At 43.4% G+C, this 751-nt stretch overlaps 1 protein-coding gene across 1 annotated transcript in view; it reads left to right on the plus strand.

The window, feature by feature from the left end:
* Positions 1-270: 270 nt before the first annotated feature.
* The window catches only part of LOC146969769 (uncharacterized), a 7,736-nt gene continuing 7,255 nt past the window's right edge, over positions 271-751 (plus strand). Inside the window, exons 1-2 of the mRNA XM_085804528.1 lie at positions 271-300; positions 572-728. Coding sequence (XP_085660654.1) covers positions 271-300; positions 572-728 — 187 coding nt within the window. The remainder of the gene's footprint in view (positions 301-571; positions 729-751) is intronic.

Genomic DNA, 751 nt, shown 5'->3' on the forward strand with positions numbered 1-751 from the left:
ATAACTATTTAAGACTTATATTAACACAAAAATATCGCTTACTTCTGCTTTAATTGAACACATAAGTCATATATAATTAAGCCCCAAGAAATAAAGTATGGTCATATGGGAAACTAGAAAATATATAGGTTCCTCCTGGTATACTCACTTTTAAATTATGTTTACCTACATTATATAATATAAAGCCCCAAAAAATAAAGTATATATCAATTGTTCTGTGCCCTGCCCTGAACGGCTTTCGAACCCGGGTCTCCAACACCGCGGGCGACGATGCTAACCATCTCGCCAAAAGCTCAACGGGTACTCTGCACATTGGTTACCACGTCTTTTAAGGGTGAGTGAGTTTAACTCGAGTACCGCTAACCACCCGCGGACCGCCGTTACACACACACACGGTATGGCCAATTTAGTTTTAATTTTATTCATATATTAAGCCCAGTGTTTGTCCATTATTGACCACTTTTTCTTATTCTTCATGTTTAAAAAAAAAACAACTTCACAAATACATGCTTCCGGTTTATTCGCTTTTATTTTGAAAAGCTTTGAATCAACTTCCGTCCCCACCGTGCAGGTGGCCTCACAGTGCAGGTCTGCAAGGAAGCGCCCTGACAGTGGAGATCTGCAGCCAGACCCTGTTGGTAAAACCAGGAGCAGAGACCCTGTCGTCTATGTCAGTGGTTCCCAACCTGGGGAGCGGGACCCCCCAAGGGGGGCGCCAAAGATCCAGGGTGGGTCGCGAAGCCCTCTTGAT

Source organism: Trachurus japonicus, chromosome 17 (genome assembly GCF_045865225.1).
Source record: "Trachurus japonicus isolate A0001 chromosome 17, Traja_1.0".
NCBI classification, from domain to species: domain Eukaryota; kingdom Metazoa; phylum Chordata; class Actinopteri; order Carangiformes; family Carangidae; genus Trachurus; species Trachurus japonicus.